Source organism: Crocodylus siamensis, unplaced genomic scaffold (genome assembly GCF_052110815.1).
Source record: "Crocodylus siamensis isolate JL-2025a unplaced genomic scaffold, ASM5211081v1 HiC_scaffold_33, whole genome shotgun sequence".
NCBI classification, from domain to species: domain Eukaryota; kingdom Metazoa; phylum Chordata; order Crocodylia; family Crocodylidae; genus Crocodylus; species Crocodylus siamensis.
In genome coordinates, this window is record NW_028324443.1 from 1 (window position 1) to 21,420 (window position 21,420).

Here is a 21,420-nt window from a genome sequence, read left to right on the forward strand (position 1 = left end):
GACAATGTTGACAATTCTGATTTAAAACCTGTTTGCAAGGAAGGGCATGCTCAGGAGACCCTCACTGCTGTCACTAAATCTTACCCACTGGTGGTCCTGAGCTGAATAAGACATTCAGGAGTAGGTCCTTTTCTTACATGGTGGAAATCAGTGACTCTTCAAGAGGCTCCTTCATTCCCTTAATCTACACATCTCTTGTCTTCTCTGTGATTCCCAAAGCATTAGTGTTTCAGTCCATGCAACATCAACACTGATTTGAAGATAAACTTCTCACTTTGCTTCACCTTTACCCATTAAAGGCTAGGATTTCTCCTTGCAGGAAGCAGGCAGATCAGACTGGTGAATGGGGCAGGTCGCTGCGCTGGGAGAGTGGAGATTTACTACCAGGGCACCTGGGGGACTGTCTGTGATGATTCCTGGGACCAAACAGACTCCAGTGTTGTGTGCAAACAGCTGGGATGTGGACACGCCATCGAGGCAGCTGCCTCCGCTCGTTACGGGGAAGGCTCAGGACAGATCTGGCTGGATGAGGTGACCTGCTCTGGGAATGAATCCGAGCTCTGGGAGTGCCCTTCCAGGGGCTGGGGGCAGCACGACTGCAGACACAAGGAGGATGCAGGAGTGCTCTGCTCAGGTTTGCTCTGTGACTGCTCTTTTGAAACTGGGTACCAAGGATGTAAGAGAGGGAGACTAATATTGGAGGAGAGAGCTAAGGATGCTAGGGACCCTCTCCATGGCTGTCTCAGACTCTCTTCTTCCTGCTTTCATACCAGGGTCACTTAACTACATACATAGTCATCATGGGTGTCTGTAGACATGCATGGAGGCTGCTATAATGCGCTGTAATTCTAGCACACTGGAGCAGACTCGGTGAATTAAGTCTCCTGATATGTGCTAATTAGCCTGCCTCCAGCAGCCTCCACATCTCATGTCTCCGTGTCCCTGTTCTTCAAAATGGCAGCAAGAGCAATTTAACTAACGCTCGTTGAAGTAGCTTTAGTTAAAACACCCCTGCTACCATTTTCAAATGCAGGGACGCTGACACATGAGATGCTGTGGACATTTTAATTAGACTGGCTCCTAAGATGGGCTTTAATTAAAGCGCCCTAGGCCCACCCTGGAGCCTGTATAAAAATGCACAATGGTGTTACTCATCTGTTCTTACGGGCAGGTCTGGGAGAAATCACTGGCCTTCTCTAGTGTTAGAAAGAGCAGTATCACATGTAAATGTTAGGAAATGGCCACTTTCCACAGGTGAACCTTGTATTTCTAATTGCCTGGCACTGCCTCAAAAGACTCACTGATCCTTGGAGCTATTCTCTGCAGCACATATACATCTGAGTGCACAGGCCTGTCAGACCTCATCATAATGGTGTTACTCATTACTTCCAAGATAGGGGTGTGTGGCGGGCCAGGTGGGGGTGCTCCTGCATTGTGCCACCCACCTCCCTTGCCCGACCACCTGCCAGGCTCCGAATGCCTCCCTAGGGGCGCCTTATGTCCGGCCGACCCCCTTCCTGGAGCACACTTGCTAGCCTGGGGGTAACGTAGCTGCCCCCACCCCAAGAATGGACTCACTCTCGGCCCTGTGTCCTTGGGGAAACACAGGCCTAAAGTCTTACAGGTACTCCACCCAGTACAGGCACTTGGGGCACTTCCCGAAGTCAAGGGGACAAAAATTAAATCTCCCTTAGTCTGTAGACATAAGGGGTCTCTTAGGCATATTTTAGACCCACCCCTCAATAAGTCTCCCACACCGGTCACAAAGGAAGACTTTATTGGTTACAGGGGTAGGGTGAAAATAGGGTACAAGATTGAGCAATATCCTAGAAATCGTAAAGAGCAAACAGCCTGGCTGAGGTAGCCTTTTGATCACGCATCTGAGTTACTGCCAGCTAGATATCTAATCAGATCTTGAGTAGCTTATTGACAAGCATCTTCCAGAGGCTGGTGAAGTTTCCCCTTTGGAGGCAGGCGGTTTCTAGCTCATGAGTTTGGGGGAGAGAGCCAATTTTAGATGGTCATGCTCCTCTGTGTCCCCCGCATGGCTGCTGCCCCCTCCTCCTGGGCTAACTCCGAACTTATATAGCCCCTGTGACCTCATTCACCTGGCCCAGTGGAGGCCATCTCCGGTTGTCTGTCTGCCAACCAATTTGAAATACATCACCAGTTACCGGGCAGACTCCAGCCCACCAGGTAGATGCCCCTCACCCAGGTGGCTGATGCCAGTCACGCAGGCAGAGGGAGCAGGTTTTCCGCCCCCCTCAGGAATGCAGCCAGCTCAAGTTACCTAAAGAGGCAGGCTGAGGTGTGAATCCTCTGTGATGGGCCTATTTTAATCTCATTGTCACAGGGCAGAGAATCTGGGGAGAAACCAAGGTGGCTTTCTGCCACAGGGTGTGGGAGAAAACATTGGCCATCCATACTGTTAGAAATGGCACTGACCTGGGAATGTGCCTAGCTTGTGTGTCGGAGAACATCTGACCAGGAGCCAGGGCACATCAGAATAGAGTAATCCCGTCTATGAGACTGGCTTTCTTTTAAATCACTCCTGCAGGCCTGGATTGGCTGCAGGGTAGGGCCTACCCAGCCCAGCAAACCTCTTTAATCACTTCCTCCACAGGGGCTAGCCCGTCCACACCATCACAGACAGCTAGTGCTGCTATTTCTGCTTCTATATGTTGAGAAAAGATGACTTTCCATAAGTGACCCTTGTATTTCTAATTGCCCAGCTGTGCCTAAAAGAGTCACTGATCCTTGGAGTTACTGTGTGCAGTACTTATCTGCAGCAGTGCCCAGGACTGTCAGTGCTCTCTGGGGTTCACTCCAGTTTGTATCAAATCCGACAGCTGGACCTCCTTCTTGTGCATTTCCTTCCAGAATTCATGGATCTGAGGCTGGTGAACGGCAGTGACTGTGCTGGGCGATTGGAGATTTTCTACAATGGATCATGGGGAAGCATTTGCTCCAATCAGATGACTTCAGTCACTGCGACAATTGTATGCAAACAGCTGGGCTGTGGAGATGAAGGCGACATTGAAGAAGACTTTACATATGGAGCAGGTTCTGGCCACACATGGTTGGATCGTGTTCGGTGCCTTGAGCATCACAACTCCCTTTGGCAGTGTCCATCGAAGCCATGGAGCCCCCTGTCATGTGCTAATCGGGGAGAAGAGACCCATATCAAGTGTACTGGTAATGATGAAATGCCTGGCCCAGAAACATGTATGAAAGCACACATAGGTGTACTTGTACATGTATGTACACACGCCTGCATTTTATGTTTGATCCACTGAAGTTGTATGATAGAAATAATTCCTTTTCAGTATCGACAGTTCTATATTCCCCAAAGCGACAGAAAAGTTTCTCATTCTTTCATTCACACAGGCCTTTGTGCATCTGTGTGGCTATTACACATGACTTTCCCATCTCTGTTTATATGAACACCTCTGTGTGTACACACACACATGCACGTATAAGGGGTGTACATGTCAAAGTTGGTGTGAGATCTGAAGTCTATTTTTCAGGCCAAATCAAAGGACATCATTTTGGTCTATAGGCTGTCCATGTGGTTGGTTCTGAAGTAAAAATCTTTACATTCAAATCTCTTTGTAAGGGATTGCAGTTACCAGCCACAGGCTGAAGTACAGTGCCTGAGGTGTCCATAAATCAGGGTTTCTCCACCAGGGATCTGGGGCACCCTGAGCTGCCAGAAGAGCCTTGGAGGGTGCTGTGACATTTGAAGAGATAAGCAGGTGTGAGAAGGTAAGTGCAGGCGTGGGCATGTCCCTGACCAACTGGTGCATCGGATGCATTGCGTAGCCCCTCCACAAGGAGGTTTGCATTGTAGTAACTAAATGAGCTTTTGATATAAGGAGCCACTCAATTCACCAACACTGTAGAGGGTGTCTCAACTGAAAGGAAGTGTAGCTTAACTGTAAAAAGAATGAAAACCACTGCCATGGAGCAACACAGCTGGCATTGAACTGCAGGAAAGTTGCACACCCACCATATGTTAAACACATTTAAATTTGTATTCATATAATGGTAATATAATAATTGACAGTACGGGTAACTTCTACTCTCCCTCATAATGTACACGCTAACCCGCCCATTCACAGCATGTATGTTTTTTTAACCTAGGAAGCAAAGAGAAAACAGCTCCAACACAGTTTGCTGAGTGTCCAAACTCCACAAGCTGCACAGGTACCTCTGCCCTTTTCTGACTCTCCTCCTTCTGCCCTAAGGCCTTACCCAGCTCCCAAGTAAGGTAGTTTCTGCTTTTCCCAGACAAGGAGAAGCTCCGTGTTGTGGAAGGAAAGCACGGATGCTCGGGGAGAGTGGAGATTTGGCACCGCGGCTCCTGGGGAACGGTGTGCGATGACTCCTGGGACATGGCGGATGCTGCTGTGGTGTGCACACAACTGGGTTGTGGAGCTGCTGAGTCTGCTCTGAGTGAGGCAGCATTCGGGAAGGGGACCGGCCACATCTGGCTGAACAAGGTGAACTGCAAGGGGACAGAGTCATCTCTGTGGGACTGTTGTGCTGAGCCCTCGGGTAACAATGAGTGTCACCATAAGGAAGATGCTGCTGTGATCTGCACCAGTGAGTGACAGTTTCTTTCATCCATGCCACAGGTTTGGAGGTGGGCAGGGGAAGGTGTTTCATTGGCTGGATCCTGCTGTCTGGCCACAGACCAGACACCATCTTCTCAATGCAGGATCTCATGGCTGGGATGGCAAAGGCTTTGTGGGCCCAGGTTTTCAAGGCATGAGCCCACATAGCGCCAGCCTCCATAGATGCATTGTCCACTGTGCTGGTGTGTCACTCATCTGCCAGCCACAGGGCCCTGTGTCAGTACCATACAGCCCTGCCCTGCTGGGAGCTGCGGCACGAGAACACCAGTGCACCCCAGTTCTGACACACGACTGCCCCCAAACTAACACACAGAGACTGGTGACCAACCGTCCAGCTTATTCTTCCAACCCAGTGCTTGGGTAGCAGCACACGAACCCGCCTCACTAGAGACATGAAAGACAATGACAGCTTTAAGCAACATATGATATAACCCTGCCCCATGGGAGAGAGGCATGGGGCGGTTCTTGCTCACCAGTGTCTCCACTGACCTCACCTTGTCCTTGACAGAGTGCACTTGTGCACAGGCTGGGTGTTTATTGTGTGCCAATGGCGTTAGTAAGTAGTAGGATGTAACCTAGCATCCTGGGGTCCTCTTAACTATGAGCGTAGTGGTTGTTCGGCTGTTTCCAACATTTGGTTCTTGATGTTGGTCTGCGCCCACTCTGTGTCAGCTCAGGGATACTCGTACATTTGTTTCCCTCTTTTTAGACAGATGCTCTGTCTTCTTGGTAGACCTGGAAAACCCAAGATTTGTGGCTTTGAAGCCACTGTCCTCTGGGACACTTAAGCTAAAAGTGTCTGGGCACCTGTACGCACGCCCTACTCCTGCTCTGGCGTGTGTTAATTAGCACATCTTGAAGCACACTTTATTCATTGAGTCTGATGCAGCATGCTAATTAACACACTCCAGCAGCCTCCACATCACCTGTATTCAGCATCCCTATGCTTCAAAATGGCTGCTCTCCTTAAATCAAACCTGCCCCACCCTGGAGCAGGCCTCGCTGGTTTGCTCTCAGTTTTCCCAGCAGGAGACGCGAGGTAGAAGTGACGTGCAGGTGAGGTGTGCCGGCACAGAGGCTACATCTACAGGACCTGCCCCGTGCTCCTGAGAGGGCTTTTGAAAAGAAAACCCTGCCCACCTGCTCCCTGTCTGCTGACAACAAATCCAGAAATGAGGCAGTGATGCCCACTAGGCCCCACGTCCCCTCTTGGTCACCAGGTCTCCACCTCCGAGATTCCCACCAAGACTCTCACAGGGGCGTTCTCCTGGTAACAAACCTGCCATCTCCCCCTCCTCCAGACTGCCCCTCTCCTTCTTCCTTTCCTTGCAGATAACACCGAGGCTACTGCATCCCCAGAGAGAACAGGTAAGATGCCTTGCTGTCACTGGGGTTACATTTCACTGGTGCTGGGGTCCCCGGGTGATGAGCTGTAAACTCCATCCTGAGGCTATAAACAGAAGTCACAACAAAAAGCAGATTTCATGTGATGGGATATGTCCCAACACAGCTGATCTACTTCATTGTGTGAAATGCATGTCACCTGTTGCCCTGCACAGGGCAGGGGCAACACGTTCCCTTTGGACACAGAAGTGCCTTAGAGATTCCCTGGGGCATGTATTTCTCAGTGGGGAAAACCAGGGTTTCCCACTTGCAGATACGTACCACAGACAGCCTCTGGGTTTCATCTCTGGAAGTGGGTAACCACGGCTTTCCTTGCTTAGAGACGTGCCTCAGGGATTCCCTGGGCATGTGGCTGAGCACAGAGCATGGGCTTCCTCCGCTTATGGTGACACACTCCAGGGATCTCAAGGTGCATCTTTTTAAGTGGTGAAAGTCAACTCTGGTGTGCTCCAGTGCCTGAGCCTGCCAATCGGCTGCTTGTGGGTCTCAGCTCTTGCACTTCAACGGAGCATCTGTGGGTGACCAGAGACTCCAAGTGGGGACGCCCGGGAGGTGTACACCAAGCTTCAGGGCCCTGATGCTGTGCCCCCTGAAACAGGAACTACTGGGGTAAAGAGGATCAAGCCACTGAAGCCTCTGGAGTGCCTGCCCTGGGCACCCCCCACACTGGGAAACTGCACACGCTTTCCCACCATAAACCAAAAAGATTTCTGCCACCATGAAGCTCTGCTCAGTGATGCTGTGGCTACAATTTGGGGGTCTTTGTGGTGCAGCAAGGGCTATGGACATCTGTTGGCTTGACCTCTGCACTGCTATAAACATTTTTCTGGGAGCACAAAGACAACATCTGTTTCTACCCTGCAAGAATGAGCTCCACCTCCTGGAGTGAGGGGTCCACCAAAATTGTTACGTGGGGTGGGAGCTGCAGTGGGTGCTGAGCAGGAGCCATTCCTGTCCAGTGGCTCCTAGCACAGCTGCCCCCATGACAAACTGCCTGAGTTTCAGCACTGAACTTGATGCCATGGGTGGTTAAATTAGAGGCTGCATCTCTCCCCTATGCCCTCCTGTTTCTCACAGAGGCCTCTGCCTGTTGCATGTTCCTTTTCTTCCAGAACCACCTCAGCGCCCATCTCCGACAGCGGGGAGAGACATGGTGCCCGTGGTCATCTGCATTGTCCTGGGGGCCCTTCTCTGCCTGGTCCTGATCGTGCTGGGGGGACAGGTGCGAAGCACCAGGGCACTGCGCAGAGGTGAGTCCATTAGTCTCACCATGGAAAGAAGCCTCTGCAACAGCGGGGGAGCTTCAGGTGAGGGGAGGGCCACTGGCAGAGCTGTGATGCAACCTAGGCCTGGAAGGTAACAGGCGGTACAGCTGAGGAGGGGAGGGTGCTGGAAGGGCAGTGAGAGGGAGATCCAGCATGCTTGTGAAATTAATCCTACCATCGGTGACCATGCAGTACAGATGTGCAGGGCTCCTGGGAAATATGGAAACCAAGCTGAACTGGGGAAGCTCACAAGACTGGGCGAGACAAAGGAAGGTTTCACAGGAGATTCAAGAGATGGGACATATGGGCAAAAAATATAATGTTGGGTTTCTATTTGGAAAACTGCTAGAAACTCCACTTGTGGAAGAGTTCCTGGAGAGAGAGATCAGTGGGATGGATACTATGAGGAAAAGAACTATTAGGAAATCAGCTGGCAAAAAAAGAGAAAGGAGCAGAGAAAAACACGGTAGAAAAGGGAAGGTGGGGAAAAAAATTCTTGTATTTGGCAGAATGAGGGTTGTAATTCCCCGCTTATTGCAACCTCTTGTTTATAACTTTCAGTAGAACCTGGTGTCAATGTTTGCATTTTGCAGGTGGGTGCATGTGTGCCGCTGGGTGTGCGGGTGGATGTGTGAATATATTTAGTTTTCCACTACGTGAAATTGGGGAATGGTCAGAGTCTTATGATAGCTGTAAATAGGAAAGATTTAGGCTGAGTATATGACAAGATTTTGTGATAGGGGAGTAGCCCATGTAATGGTTTCCAGAGGGAAGCTGTTGAATAGGCTTGGTCAGTGCCACATTGGATATTTTTCTTTACATTGGACAAGGCCGTAGAAGTGTGCTGTAGGCTGAGCTGAGCTCCAAAGGGAAAGGCTGGAGGACCCCTTAACATTTTCTGTCTTAACATTTCCTGTTTCCATGACCCTGTGTAAAACCTGCCATTTGTTTTCAGCCTCTGGGAGATACTCGGCCCCCTTAACTGATGCTGTGTATGAAGAGATTGATTATAACCTGATGAGGGAGAAGCTCGAGATGTTCGGTCGCTCAGGTCTGTGTGCCCCATTGCCAACACGCAGCAAGTATTGTAGGGTTTGGGTACACATTATACTTTAAATTTCTCAAAAGTTGATCAGTGTCAGTGTAGTTAGTAGTTAAACTTTTGAGTTAAAAAGTGGGTTGGAGAGATCAGTTCATGTTGGCAGGAGTGTGAGCCTAGAAGTGGGAGTGTTCAATGACGGGGAGTGAAAATGCAGGTAGAGAGGCACTGGATGGGAATGGTGGCTTGGGGTTGGACAGTGAAATGAACTCAGCCAGCCACTAAAGCTGCTAAAAGGAGAACAAGAAGGAAAAAGAAGAATTTAAAAATAAATAATGTTTTAATGTGTAGACAGTCTGAGGGTTAAGAGCTCCCTGAGCCACCTAACACTAATGCATAACAAAGCCCTGAGGCACTTCCCATGCTGACCCAAATCTCTGCAGCCCTGTGAGCCCTGGAAGGCTGTGGGTGCTGGGCCTGGGGTGAGAACAACCTGTTACAGGAGCGCTGGAAATGAGTTTCCTGTCAGCACGCGCTCCACTTGTCCCAGCTCTAGGCAGTGTTCCTCTCCCCCTGCCCACGCTGCAGCCTGGGAGCAGACCTCTGTACGGTCAGGAAAGGTCATCTCTAGGAGCATCGGGTCATGGGGCATCTGACTCCTTTTCCCACCGAAGCCACTGCTCTGCTCTGCGGGCTCCCTCCTCCCCAGGCGGATAACAAACTGTCTCTCACCCTCCAGTCTCCTACTCAGAAGACTCTGTGATGAAGCTGCAGTATTACACTGGGGACAGCGAGGATGGACATGGTCCTGGATCAGCGCAAGGTAATGGGGTAAAGAAGAGCCTAGAGATGGTGCCCCAGAGCTAGGGGAAGAATCGGTTTCCTGGGGATGTCTTCTATGTCATGGTCCAGTACAAATGTGAAGCAGTGGGACTGGTTCATATTTAACAAAGCATTCAAAGTTTTCTGTGAGAACTTCTTGATGGGAATAGGTAGTCAGATCCAGACACTCCTTGTGTATGAGTAACGGGAAGGGAACGGCCCAAGGAATAATGTGCTCAGCATTGAGAAGTCTATCACTGAGCAAATCCACATTAATGGCCAAAATTTTTGTCCCCTGCCATGAGCACAGAGCCCAAGTTACATTCCAGTCTGCATGAGATCTTGCGCAGATCCTGGCAAATAAAACACGTGGTCCCAACAGGATGGGATGCACTTGGGCAGGGCGGTATCCTTAATTATTAAGCAAGAACTGAAGCTGGACTAAGTCCTCTTTTACCATTGCCCATGACTTTTCCCTTTTCACCTGGAGCACTCGGAGAGGATCCTTGCACTCCACAGCCAAGAGCCGTAGGTCCAGGGCAGCAGGGTTTCCTGGGAACTCGGAGCACTCTGGAGAAATGGAGAAGTCCAAGGGAAGCTGAGGGCGGTGTTTGTTCTTGCAGAGGAAACTTCCCCTGGCGATTTCCAGCAGGATTACGACAGCGTGGAGGAGCCTGAACGGAGTGACAGCCCCGTGCCTCCAGACGGTAAAGGTGAGGAGCAAATCCATACCACAGAGACAACGTGAGTCTGCTGTGAGACTTCCATTTTAGAGGAAAAGAGTACGCTTTCTGAGTATGTTCCTGAGAGCGGCTGAGGTTTCACACACACGCAACCTGAATTTTGCTTTCAAGACTTTGAGGTACATTTTCCCCAAAACTCCTGCTCCTATCTCCTTGAATCTTGGCAGGCTTCATGCCTTCAGAAAAGGCTACCATTCCTGCAAGTTTCATCCAAATAAGGCTGTAAATGACAAAGGTATGAGATGTTTTGAGCTTCCCCATTATAGCCTAAGTGTGAAACATCAAAACAGCGTCAAACCAGAGAAACTGTTTTCATGAAATGAAACGGAGCAGAGGTTTCGAGTCGAAACAACATTTGAAACGAAATGCAGTTCCGTCTTCATCCGCGGGTGCTGAGGGAATTGGCTGGTGTCATTGCGGAGCCATTGGCACGGCTGTTCGAGGACTCTTGGTGCTCAGGCCAAGTCCCTGAGGACTGGAAAAGGGCCAATGTGGTCCCTATTTTCAAGAAGGGGAGGAAGGAAGAGCCTGGCAACTACAGGCCAGTCAGCCTCACTTCTATCCTGGGGAAGGTCTTTGAAAAAATGATCAAGGGCCACATTTGTGAGATCCCTGCAGGGGAAGTGATGTTGAAGGGTAACCAGCATGGTTTCGTGCAAGGCTGATCCTGGCTGACTAACTTCATCTCTTTCTATGACCAAGTAACAAAGAGCTTAGATGGGAAGGAAGAAGTCGATGTCATCTTCTTGGACTTCCAGAAGGCCTTCGACACAGCATCTCACCCAATTCTGGTGGGCAAGCTGAGGGACTGCGGCGTTGATGAACACATGGTCACATGGGTGGCAAACTGGCTCCAGGGGCACACCCAGAGGGTGGTGGTGGACAGGTCAATCTTGACCTGGGAGGGTGTTGGCAGCGAAGTCCCCCAGGGCTCGGTCCTTGGGCCAGTGCTCTTCAATATCTTCATTAGCGACCTGGACGAGGGTATGGAGAGCACCCTGTTCAAGTTCGCTGATGACACCAAGCTGTGGGGTAAAGTGAATACACTGGCAGGCAGGGACTGCATCCAGGCAGACCTGGATAGGTTGGAGAAGTGGGCGGATCTGAACAGGATGCGGTTCAACAAGGACAAGTGCAGAGTGCTGCACCTGGGGGGAGGGAACCAGCATTATGGTTATAGATTAGCAGCTGACCCTCTCGGCAGCACAGAGGCAGAGAGGGATCTTGGAGTCAGGATTGACTCCAGGATGAATATGAGTCGCCAATGCGATGAAGCAATAGGCAGAGCCAACCGCACCCTGTCATGCATCAACAGGAGCATCACTAACAGGTCCAGAGAGGTCTTGCTCCCCCTCTGTGCGGCGCTGGTCAGGCCGCAGTTGGAGTACTGTGTCCAGTTCTGGGCACCGCACTTTGGGAGGGACGTGGAGACCCTGGAGAGGGTCCAGAGGAGGCCACTCCTATGGCTGGGGGCCTCCGTGGCCAGCCCTATGAAGAGAGGCTGAGGGACCTGAATCTCTTCAGTCTCTGCAAGAGGAATCTGAGGGGGGATCTTGTGGCTGCCTACAACCTTATCAGAGGCCAGCAGCAGGGACTCAGGGAAAGTCTGTTCACCAGGGCGCCCCTTGGAGTCACCAGGAACAATGGCCACAAGCTGAGGGAGGATAGGTTTAGGTTAGATATTAGGAAGAACTACTTCACTGTAAGGGTGACCAGAGCCTGGAATAGGCTGCCCAGAAAGGTGGTGCTCTCACCTTCCATGGAAATCTTCAAGAGGAGACTGGATAGGCACCTGGCTGGTGTCTTTTGACCCCTCCCACCTCCAGTGCTCATTCCTGCCCATGGCAGGGGGTCGGACTCGGTGATGTCTCTAGGTCCCTTCTGACTCATTAATTCTATGATAAGTATTGGCCCCATTGTTAGTGACCATGAACCTGTGTGTGAGCTCGCCCTGCTGAGCGAGAAACCCCTGCACCAAGCGGTTCATGGTCCCCATTATCTCTGTTGCCGTGTGGGACTCATCCCTCATCTCATCTTGAAGGAGAGCCCACCGATGGCCTGACTGGTCACACCAGTGCCCTGTGAGGGATCCAGCTCCAGCACCAGCTCCTCCTCTGGCACTGGAAGGCTCAGCATGGGAATGGGAATAGGGGTGGAGTAGGCTGCTGTGCTGGTGCTGGTGATGCTGCTTGTTGTTGCCGCCATGGTGGTAGGGGGTGGGGGTTATGGTTGGTTTGCGTGGAGGGGATGCAGCCTTGGCACAGGCAGTGGCAGTGGCACTGCCCCCCTGTCCTTGCTGCTTGTAGCAGCCTCATCCCTTTTAGCTGAAGGAAAGAGGCTGCATCCCAGTTTGGTGGCAGGGTGGAGCTTACACCTCTCCCACTACCCACTCTTACGGTCCTCCTCGAAGGCTGGTCAGCGTGGCCACCTGCCTTTCCACCATGCTTCATGCTGTTTCATGTCTTCCTTTAATACAAATATATCAATGTATTTGCATTCCTATAGAAATTTAAAAATATAGGTGTCTGGTTCAAATAAAAAAGTTAAATGGAAGGAAACATAGCTTAGCCCCTGTATATATTTGAAAGTGGGCGGGGAACAGTGTTGGTGGTATTAGTCGGGGTGTGGGGGGTGATGCCAATAAGAAATGTGAAACAAAACAGCAAGCATATGGCTTAGCCCCTCTATAACTTGAAAACTGTAAGTGCAAGGTTGTTTGTGGTGCTATTGGGTTTGTGTGTGATGCAAATAAGTAATGTTAAACGGCATGTATATGGCTTAGCCCCTGTATACATTCAAAAGTGTGGGTGCAAGAGCGTAGGTAGGTGGGTGGTGCAAATAAGAAATGTATAAAAGCAAACGGAACTATGGCTTTGTCCCTATATAAATTCTATAATGTGTGCTGCAAAGCTTTAAATGTATAGAAATAAAATATAAATGTATTTTGTTTCCTATATAAATTAAACTCTACAGTAATCCTATCCAATATAATTATAGAATTCAAAAGACTGAATTGGTGAATATAATAAAATGAAAGAGCTTCAAAGAAAAAGGTATTCTGAATCTGAAATCCCTCTTGCTAGCAAGAAGGGAATCCTTTAGGTCAGTGCTGCTAGCCGTTGTTGTCTGATGCTGAGCTGCTGCAACACAAATAATGCTAGTAACTCAGTGCATCTTTACACGTGCTCTTGGGTGGGTGGGGGCACTTTAATTAGAGAGGTTATTGGAGCTGCTCTAAATAAAGTTCCTACCGGGTCTTGTCTTGTGTATTCAGCATCCTACGCTTCAAAATGGTGATGCTGCTGCTTAACTAAAGCCTGTTTCATGAGCTTCAGTTAAAGCACCCCGCCAGCATTTTGAAGCACGGGGCACTGAATACATGAGACACAGGGGCTATTGGAACACACTAATTAACATGCTCCAGCAGACTTAATTAATCACAGCATGTTGGAGGAACATCTCTGCGCATCCACAGGCACTCTCTGCTTTTAAAGAGCACTGCAGAAGATAAAAAAGGCGCAGACTGGGAGGGCTTAGGTTATTCCCCTGTGTGGAAGAAGGTTAAAACACAGGATCTCTGCCTTCCCTACTGAGTGTGCTCACCACTGAGCTATGGGGAGAGGGGAGACATATATCCCTTTTCTGGGCCTGACATGAAGTCTGGTTGTCCTGGGTTTTGAATGACTCCATTTCAGTGCCTAGACTTTTAATTATAATTAGTGCAAGTAAGCACTATGCCTCTTGGGTCACATGCCAAGTCCCCATCACTATGTAAGTTTTCCATGTGGGCAAGTCTGTGTGCCCACCAATAGATTTCCCCTAGGTGCATAAGTGCCAGAATGTCCCATAGGCAGCACAAATGGACACTTTTGGCACCTATACACAAGTGCAGAGGCTGCAGACATGATTATTCAAGTCTGCTGGAGCATGACAATTACTGCACTCCAGGAGCCTCCTGGGTCCTCATGCATTAGTGTTTCCATGGTTAAAAATGGTGGTGGCAACACTTGAACTCAAGCTTGCCAAAATGAGTTTTAGTTCAAGCACCCCACTGCCATTTCTAAGTGCAGGGATGCTGATGTAAGAGATGCAGCAGTGCTTTATATACAGCCGTGCTTGGAGCCACTCTAATTAAAGTGCCTCCCCACTTCCACTCTGGAGCACATGTAAAAGTGCCCCTAGATGACGAGGAAATAAGAGAGCATCACCCAAAGTGCATACAAGTATTGAAACAAACACTTATATGGCAGGGTGAGCTGCAGTTAATGCACAAAGATTAAAAAACTTACGCTCAACGTGCATTGAGAATTTCATCCTCAGGCTTGACCTCCTCATTTTGATCTCCCACACCTTCCTCACAGCCGCCAGCAGAGCTGCTGCATTTGGCTCCTTCCTACAGCATAACAGCACATCTATACTTTGAAACGTGCTTCTGTCTTTGACCTATGTGACAATCCTGTGACACTGAGTGTGTGGTGGATGTTGTGGTCTCTCATTGCCACATGGCTGTGGGCAGTGGAAGCCCCTCAGCTTTTTGTCCCTTTCAGGTCATGTATTTCTCTCTTCTGTAGCAGGAACTGCCATGTCCAGTGATTCCTTTCTCTGTTGCAGAGGCCCTTGCCCTGGCTGGAGGTGTCACTGAAGATGGTTATGATGAAGCTGGAGAAGTTCCTGACCTTGCACATTTCCCTGTTTCTGGACTCACTGGTGTCCCAGCAGAAAGAGACAAGAACGCACAGACCCGCAGGGACTCACAGGCAGGTGAGAGGGAAGGGCCGTGTGTCCAGTGCTCACAACATCGCTGCTTAGAATCGTAGAATCACAGGGCTGGAAGGGACCCGAAGGATCATCGGGTCCAGCCCCCTGCACGAGCAGGAAAGACATCTGGGCTCAGACGACCCCAGCCAGATGACCGTCCAGTCTGAAGAGTCCAAGATCCCTCCGTCTCTCCTCATATGGCTTGCCATGCAAGTCCCTGATCATGCGGGTGGTGCTTCTCTGGGCTGTCTTGAGCTTTATCATATACTTGTTGTAGTGCGGCGCCCAGAACTGGACGCAATACTCCAGGTGCGCCTGCACCAATGTTGAGTCAAGTGGGAGAATCACTTCTTTGGATTTACTGGAGATGCATTGATTGATGCATGTCAGACTTTTATTGGCCCAGTGGCTACTGCATCGCATTGCTGGCTCATGTTCATGCTGGGGTCTATTGCTACCCCCAGATCCCTTTCATTTGTAGTGCTGGTCAGGTTAGCGGTGCCCAGGCTGTAGGTGTGCTGGGGGTTCTTCCTTCCCAGATGCAGCACTTTGCATTTCTCTGTGTTGAACCCCGTTTTCCCCAACATGCCAGCATGTCTAGGTCTGCTTATTGGCAGCCTATCAGCGGGTGTGTCTGCACAACCCCATATCTTGGGGTTGTCTGTGAATTTGGCCAGTGGGCTTTTCACCCCCTCATCCAGGTCATTGATGAACATATTGAACAGCCTCCAAAGGGTGCCTCCCCGAAGTCAGTGCTCAAGTCGACAGGAAATGAGGAGAGCAATGCTGTTCTTCACTTACATCCATCCTTAGAGCTATCCCTGACCCGGTGTGCTTCTGAAACCCTGTTCCTTTTTTGAGGAAGGCAAGGCCCTAATGCCACTGCCACCCAACTCTTTCATAGCTGTCTGGTATTTAGAGCACTCCCAGATTAACTCTAAGAGTTGTGTCCCAGGCCCTATTCCTCCTAATGGACTCAAGCCCTGATCCTCCTTTGACCAGAAGAGTTGCCTGCATTGCCCAAAAGATGTCAGGAATTCTCTGATCCTCGTCCTGAATCTGAGTATCTGTGCTGCAAAGAATATAAGCGTAGCCCTTGCAAGCACAGAGAGTAAGAATGGAAACTTGTCTGGTCTCAGTTAGAAGAAGAGATGCGAGACCAGTGGCAGCACATGCTGTTGGCTGCACACAGGGTATGTGAATGTGTGCGGGATTATAGTAAAACATATTCTCTGCCATTTGTTTCTGTGATATTTTTCAGAATGGAGCACGCCCTGGCTTAAAAGTGAAGGAATCTTTGAGGCTGTGCAAGATGACCCAGCCCCTCTTCCTGGAGACACGGGTTATGATGATGTTGAAGATGGCATCTCTGTGTCATCACCCTAAGAATGGATTTGAGTTGAGATAATATCCCGTGGGAGTGTAAATGCCGGATGATCAGCAGCCTTCTGTCCAAAATACACACTCGGCCATGTAGCCAAAGGGGCAAGCCCACCTCGAACTACTGTGACTCACTGTTTGAACAGGGCTTTTTTTATTGGCCAAGATCTCTAAATGAGACCAAGGAAGGAGCTGTAACTTGCCATTTCATTTTGTACTTCTCAGGCTCTCCAGGCATTTTCTGGGTTTTATTCTTTATCATAAATTTAATCTTTTTCAAAATAAACCATTTTTATTATTAAGTTCAGAGTTGCCACTTCTCTCATGAAGTCCATCAGCTATCTCCCTCAGAGATGTCACACTTTCCTGGGCCTCCTCCCTCCATGGTTATTGTCAATTATTGTCAGAACAATTTGGCATGAAAGGCATCACTCTGGAGCAAAATGACCCGTGTCGCGTAACCACCACAGTGATAGCGGAGATGCACGCGGCTGCTGTTCTGGTGGACTTCCCAGCCAAGGGAAGAGTAGCTTCTTTCTGGAGTCTAAGAGCTTTAAGACTGATGGATCCATATTGCAGGTACCGGCACCCAGAACACAAGGGGGTGATGGGGAAATAAGAGGCTGTGGCAGCCCCATAGCTATTTGCTGCACCAGTCATATAAAGCAGGCATTGTCAGCCGGGGGTACACATACTCCCAGGGGTACTTGGAAAGGCCCCAGGGAGAACGCTAGGGTGGGTTGGGATGGAGTACCACCACCTTCCTGGAGCAGGGCTGGGGCCGGGCAAGCGGGGAGTGGGTGGTGGCGCTTTGTCCCCACCTGCCCGCATCTCCCCACCCTCACCCACCCACCCCATTGCACCACCCCCAGGACAGCAAGCTCCATGTCCAGCCACAGACCACACCCACTGCTCTGCATCTGCCCATGCACCCCCGCCCATCGCTCCATGTCCAGCCACATGCCACACCCCACCCCCACTCTGTGTCCAGCCACCAGGGCTACATGAATTAAACCAGGTTGAAAACCCCTGCTATAAAGGAATCCTAGCTAAGGTGCCAGTTAGGAGCCACATGAAACCCCTGGGTGGGAGTTGTGCAGATGTCCACTTAAAGAGGCACTTGGGGGCAATCTGCTGACAGGCCCTTCCCTCCCCTCCCCTCCTCTTCTGGTCCCACGCCTGGTGGGGACAGGGTAAGTCACAGCGCTTCTATTTCCTGCCTTCTGTGCCCACCACTCCAAGCTGTCCTGCACAAAGGGTTGGGCAGGGATCCTAGATCCAAGTTGCCCTCAGGCAGACGAGGTGGAGAGGATCATGGGGAGTTCAACAAAGCACCTGAAACCAGAAGAGAGAGAGAAATTACAGGGAAAGCGGCCTCCTCTGGGACTCTCAGATAGCAGATGTGCTTTTGGGGTGTGGGACTGAAATAAAGTGGGCTTTCTGGGGCTCATGACGACAGAACAGAGAAAGGAAAATTCTGGGTGCATGTGTCAGGGAGAAGGGAACTGTAGGGGTTAAGAGACAGCTGCAGCTCAGGGAAGGATGGTATCAGGACACTGTGAATGGCTGTAGCACAAGGGACTTGGGAAAGTGTGACAGTGGAGGGAGGACTCCAGGGATGAGCATTCCCAGGAGTTTTCAAAGATCCATGCCAGGAGCTGGGCTATGACGCTCGCCAGCTCCTTGAGTACCCTGGGGTGCAGATTGTCAGGGCCGGCTGACTTGAAGGTATCCAGCCTCTCAAGGTGTTCCTTCACGAGGTCAGCATTTATGGAGGGTAGGGGATCCCCATCACCCGGATCTCCCTGTCCCATAGCAGGCATGGGCGTCCCATGGGACTGATGAAAGACTGATGCAAAGTACCTATTTAATAGGTTGGCTTTTTCCTGGGCGTCAGTTGTCAGTTGCCCCATCTGGTTTAGCAGGGGTCCAACATTGCCCTTGCTTTTCCTCCGGCTCCCCACATATCTGAAAAAGGACTTTTTGTTGTCCTTGATGCTTGAAGCTAGTTGGAGTTCAGTTGCAGCCTTGGCTTTCCTGGTTTGCTCCCTGCAGGACCAGACCAGCGCAGAATAATCCTCCTTGGAGGTGAATCTCGTCTGATTGTCATCCAAATCTCTGTGGATCATCTCAGTGATGCCTGGATGGCTCCCCAGTATATTGGAGCAGATTGGACATGGTCTTCAAGGTTTAGCATGGCACAGAGAGGCAGAGAAATGCCATCCACCTAAGCATTCAGTGTTTCTCCACTTGGTCAGCAAGGACCTGCTTCTCTTCCCTGGCTATCTCTGCTCCTCCTTTCCAGCGTGTCCCTACACAGTAGGGAAGTGTGAAATTTTGCCAACCATGGGCATCAGGAGTTTTCTTTTGAAGCTGTTTCAATGCGTTTTGAGCTTGAAAAACCAAAATCAAAATGAAAAAACCAGGCTTCAAAATGAAAAGAAGGCCCTCAAAATATTTCAAAAGTTTTGAAATGTTCCAAGTTTCAAAGCCAGGTTTGCTTGTCTTCAGCACTGGTCCCAGCCGGCAGCGGCAGCCTTCTGTCATCCCACATACAGAACTGGGGACCCGCTCCCCCAGGAGGAGTCCAGCATAGCCCCACAGCCCTCCTGGGCATGCGGGCCCCCACATCTACACACTGGATGACAGGAGGCTGCAACTACCATCAAGTGATGCAAGTTTTCCTTTCAACTGTTTGAGGTGCAGTTTCCCAGAAACCTCTGCATCTATCTTCTTGAAGTTGGGAAGGCTTCATGCCCGCACAAGGGGCTACCATCCCTGCAATTTTCATCCAAATCAGGCAAGAAATGACAAAAAGTTTTAGGCATTTTCATGATTTCCCATTACAGCCTATGGACGAAATGTTGAAATGCGTTAAAACAGCAAGACCATTTTGACAAAACAAAAGCAGGACAGTGCTTCAAAACGAAACAAAATGACGAAATGAAACACTGTCCCTTTGAAACAGTGAAACACACGTCGAAACGAACCAATAGTGTTTTGCACAGCTCTAATAAGTGGATATATGTGCTGGGCACAAAAACTGAGCATGCTCAGTAGGCTTCACACTAGCAGGGTATTTATGCCTGCCAGCATACATAGTCCAGCAATTCAAGTGGCCCGATGACTGTCAGGTGTTACACTCTGGAGGGAAAAGGTCCTCCCATGTTTTAAGACAACTGTGCAAAAAACTGAACACATACAACGGGGTGATCTCGTTCAGAGGCGTGGTGGGACAGAGCTTCCATGTCCTTCACTCCCTCTGTTGCACCCCCACTGTTGCTGGGCATGCTTCTCTGCTACATCTGCACTTAGCCTTGCATCAGAAGGGTTGTGGATCAGCTACAAGTATAAGTGCAGCCAGTTAACTAAGCTGATGGGATAGAGACTTGTGGCTAAAAGCAGGGTATGGGTTTGCAAAATATCCTGTGTTCTTGCATGTAGCATAGCTCCTGGTTAGATAGGAAACACTCTGAACTGTCCTCTTTCCATTTTCTCAATGACTAGTAAGTAGAAAGAGCACTGCTCACCCAAATGTATACAAGTTGTAACCTAGTAGTTAGGCTGCTGTGCTCGGAAGTCATGGAGGCTGGTGGAGCTCACACCTGAAGGAGCCAGGGTAGGTCCAGAATCTCTAGGTTTACCCTTTTGGGCAAGTGCCATAACCACTCAGCTACTGGGGCTCAACATAAGATGCTTCATCTTCCCTTATCTTGTTCTGGGATTTGCCCTGACATTTACATGTACATAGTGGTAGTAAACAGGGTTACATGCCTGGGAAACTGAATTCTTCCCTGCCCATAAGTATAAAAACCTGCCTCCTGGATGCACAGGGGATATGTATAGGATTCCTTGGCTTCTTCCTGCGTTGGCTGTGGGCTGGATAAGTCCTTCAGTCCCTTCTCCCTCATACGACAGTTATTTCTGTCTTCAGTTGGAGGCCTCTCCTTTTTTCATTACTTTCTGTCTGTCTCAGAGGCTCCTGCCCTGGATGGAGGTGTCACAGGAGATGGTTATGAAGATGCTGGGGAACTTCCTGACCTTGAAGATGATCCTGTGTCTAGGGAACTAGATCAGGCAGTCACTGGAGTCCTAGGGGAAGGTGACAGGGAACAGGGATTCACAGAGAGAGGAAGAGGGAAATGCAATGATGCCAGTGCTCACAATTTTGTTGCCAATCTCATGAGATATGGTCTTTCTAAAAACTCTTGTTCTTGGGTGCAAAAAAAATGCATGAGAAATACTGCTTCCCTTTAATGAACTGCAAGCTCTCAAAGTGATCAAAGGCTGAAGGAAGAAGTTTCACAAACGTGAAGCTTAAGGCTGATCCTTAAAACTCAAAACCACAAGCCAAAGTAGAAGAAAGAGGGGAAACGAGACAAAAAGTAGTAACCCAAAGTACTTATGCCCCTTGTATCAGCTTATCCCCTGATCCCCTCTGAGTTCTCTACCAAGTGCTAAGCTTTTACTTCTGGTCCCTGCCCCTTAGTTTCATTCTAGGATCTGCCATAAGAAAAAAATTAGGTGCCTGGACACATGAGGATGACTGAAATGAAGAGGAATTAGTGCCTAGGATCCCTACACAGTGGCTGGGGAAAGCAAGGAGCCATTACTGGGTGAACCCCAAGACCCAGCACAGGCCAATAGAAAGTGCAGAGCAACTGGGTAGGGACCAACCTCCACCTCTCTCTCTAGCTTAGGTGACAGGACAGGCCCCAAGGGTGGTGGCAGCTCCCTGTAATGGCCAAACTAATCCTGCCCCTCACCCCAGCCCTTCAGCATACTCCCTTTTTCAGTCTCACCTTCTACACCTTATATCACATAGGCAGACTGCCGCAGAGCCGAGGAGTGTTACTGGTGGCGGTCTCTGTAGGTTCACTTCTCTTGCTTTGCTGGACTGTTGGTGCTGCTCTTGGCCCTACAGGTCTTGACCCCCATTTACAGTTGTTCTGGCCCTAACTGTACCTTAAGGAAAGGCTCTTATTATACAGGTTTGCCTTGCCAACCATGGGCATTAGGTTCCTGAGAGTTCCTGTGGTTGGCAAAACTGTGGTTGGTAAGACAAAAGGCTTATGGGGAAAATGGGGTTAGAGTCTTGAATATGAATAATAAAGGAACATACAGTGTATAAAAATCATGTTTTATATTTGCCCCACACTCTCCGTGTACTAGATGATCCAACAACTCCAATTTTTTTTCCAAGGACATCGCTTTCCTTGCCCTCTTCACAAATTGCTCACCTTCACCACTCTCTTGTTTACAGGCCATGATTAAGGGCAAAATGCAAAGAAGTCACGAGAAAAATGTGTAGCGCCTGCAACTCGATGTTAAGAGCATGAAGCACAACACAAGACTGAGTGTGCATGAGGAGA

The 21,420-nt window shown here is 49.7% G+C and overlaps 1 protein-coding gene across 1 annotated transcript; it reads left to right on the top strand.

Moving 5' to 3' along the window:
- Positions 1–299: 299 nt before the first annotated feature.
- On the top strand, positions 300–16,247 carry LOC149851918 (antigen WC1.1-like; the record flags this gene model as incomplete). The annotated part of the gene is made up of 11 exons (XM_090030226.1): positions 300–634; positions 2,881–3,195; positions 4,144–4,206; positions 4,291–4,605; positions 5,970–6,005; positions 7,154–7,291; positions 8,262–8,357; positions 9,085–9,168; positions 9,791–9,880; positions 14,522–14,671; positions 15,930–16,247. Coding segments are annotated over 11 exons (1,747 nt in total), but the record flags the coding sequence as incomplete, so codon positions are not given.
- Positions 16,248–21,420: the final 5,173 nt, after the last annotated feature.